At 63.3% G+C, this 1,533-nt stretch overlaps 1 protein-coding gene across 1 annotated transcript in view; it reads right to left on the bottom strand.

The window, feature by feature from the left end:
• The window catches only part of AIM1L (absent in melanoma 1-like), a gene marked incomplete at its 5' end in the record, with an annotated part of 6,453 nt that overhangs the window by 2,990 nt on the left and 1,930 nt on the right, over window positions 1–1,533 (bottom strand). The window contains 4 exons of the mRNA XM_010186530.1: window positions 250–376; window positions 545–786; window positions 1,075–1,201; window positions 1,290–1,429. Coding sequence (XP_010184832.1) covers window positions 250–376; window positions 545–786; window positions 1,075–1,201; window positions 1,290–1,429 — 636 coding nt within the window. The remainder of the gene's footprint in view (window positions 1–249; window positions 377–544; window positions 787–1,074; window positions 1,202–1,289; window positions 1,430–1,533) is intronic.

Raw genomic sequence — 1,533 nt, 5'->3', positions numbered from 1 at the left:
AGAAATCCTGTGGGGAACAGGAACCACCCCCCAGAACCCCTCAGTCTATCCTGAGGGGTCTCCACACACCCAACCGGGGTCTTGGGACCCCAGGGAGGGTGGGAGCGGCACTGGGTTCCTCCAGCTCTGCAGGTGGTGAGTTTGGGGGAGCTCAGGCAGGGAGGGCTCCCTTTGGGGGGTCCCCAAGTGATGCCACCACCTGGTACCGGGTTCATCCCCAAGCGATGCCACCACCACCACTGTCCTCACCGTCCGAATCAGCCGTAAGGACACCAGCTCCTTGCTGTAGCCGCCCCACTGCTTCCAGTCCCGGTACTGCCCTTCCTCCAGCAGGTACTGGTGGCCACGGAAGCCCTCCTTCTCGTAGCCCACCCAGCTGTGACACAGCAGACGCAGGCAGTGAGGCCTCCAGACATTTTCCATGTGCTGGGACATGGGGACACCAAGCCACCCTCTCCCCCACGGCCACCCCACAGCCCTGGGCAGCTCCTCCCAGCCCTTTCCTGGAGGTGACCATCATCTTCCCAGCCCCGATGCCACTCACCAGCCACCCAGGACGTGCAGGGAGCCCATGGTGGCCAGCGCCAGCCCGGGCAGGCACATCAGGTTGTAGATGTCTCTGCTGATGGCGAAGCTGCGGCCCTGGAAACCTGCAGCCTCATAGATCCGCACCTGGGGACACAGCGAGGTGAGCGCGGCCCCACAGATGTCCCAGTCTTGTGGCATCCCCAGTGCCAGCCCAGCGCTCACCTGCGGCTCCCCGGGCCTCTCCACAACGGGGCAGCCCTGCAAGGAGAAGGAGGATGTGGTGACAGGAGGGGACAGTGTGGGGACATCTGATTCCCCCCTTTAAAGCCTGAGCTGGTTTGGGGGTAATTTTCACCCAAGAATGAGCTCATTTGGACTCTGTTCTATTCCTTTCCTTGCCCACTAACCCACAGGAGCACTCTCCAGAGCCACGCATGGCACATTTCCACACCAGCTCTCTGATAGGGACCAGGAGATGCCCTCGCCTGTTGTGCCCAGGGCTGGATACGGCCCTGGCCCCCCAGTAACCATGATCCTGGCACTCACCAGCCTGATGGGGTGCATGGAGCAGATGGATGGGTCCTTTGCTCCCCAAGCCTTCAAATTGGGGTACCCGCCCGGCTCCAAAACATAGGGGTCATCATCGAAGAACGGCTTGGAGTACACCAGCCACCTGGGGAAGGGGGAAGAGCATCATGGCCCGGCCCCAGCCCACACCAGAGCCCCCCTGGCATCCCCCCTAACCCCATGGCCTCACTCACAGGCCCGAGTGGACGATGATGGAGGCAGCAGCGAGCGCCTGGCCCTGGGTGCGGGTGTCCTCAGCCGAGTCGGTGAACGTCAGGCGGGCGCCTTCGCCATTCTCCTCCTCAAACAGGCTGATCTCGGGAGTGCGGTAATCCTGGCGTGGGGCGGAGCAGCGTTATTGGGGTCTGGCACCCCCAGTTTGGTGGGTGCTGGGAGATGGGGGGGTCCCCGCACTCACCCGCACCACCCGCTTGAAGG

This window comes from Mesitornis unicolor, unplaced genomic scaffold, assembly GCF_000695765.1.
Source record: "Mesitornis unicolor isolate BGI_N332 unplaced genomic scaffold, ASM69576v1 scaffold28720, whole genome shotgun sequence".
NCBI lineage: Eukaryota > Metazoa > Chordata > Aves > Mesitornithiformes > Mesitornithidae > Mesitornis > Mesitornis unicolor.
The sequence above is the reverse complement of the archived record's forward strand: the minus strand, read 5'-3'. Positions and strand labels throughout refer to the sequence as shown.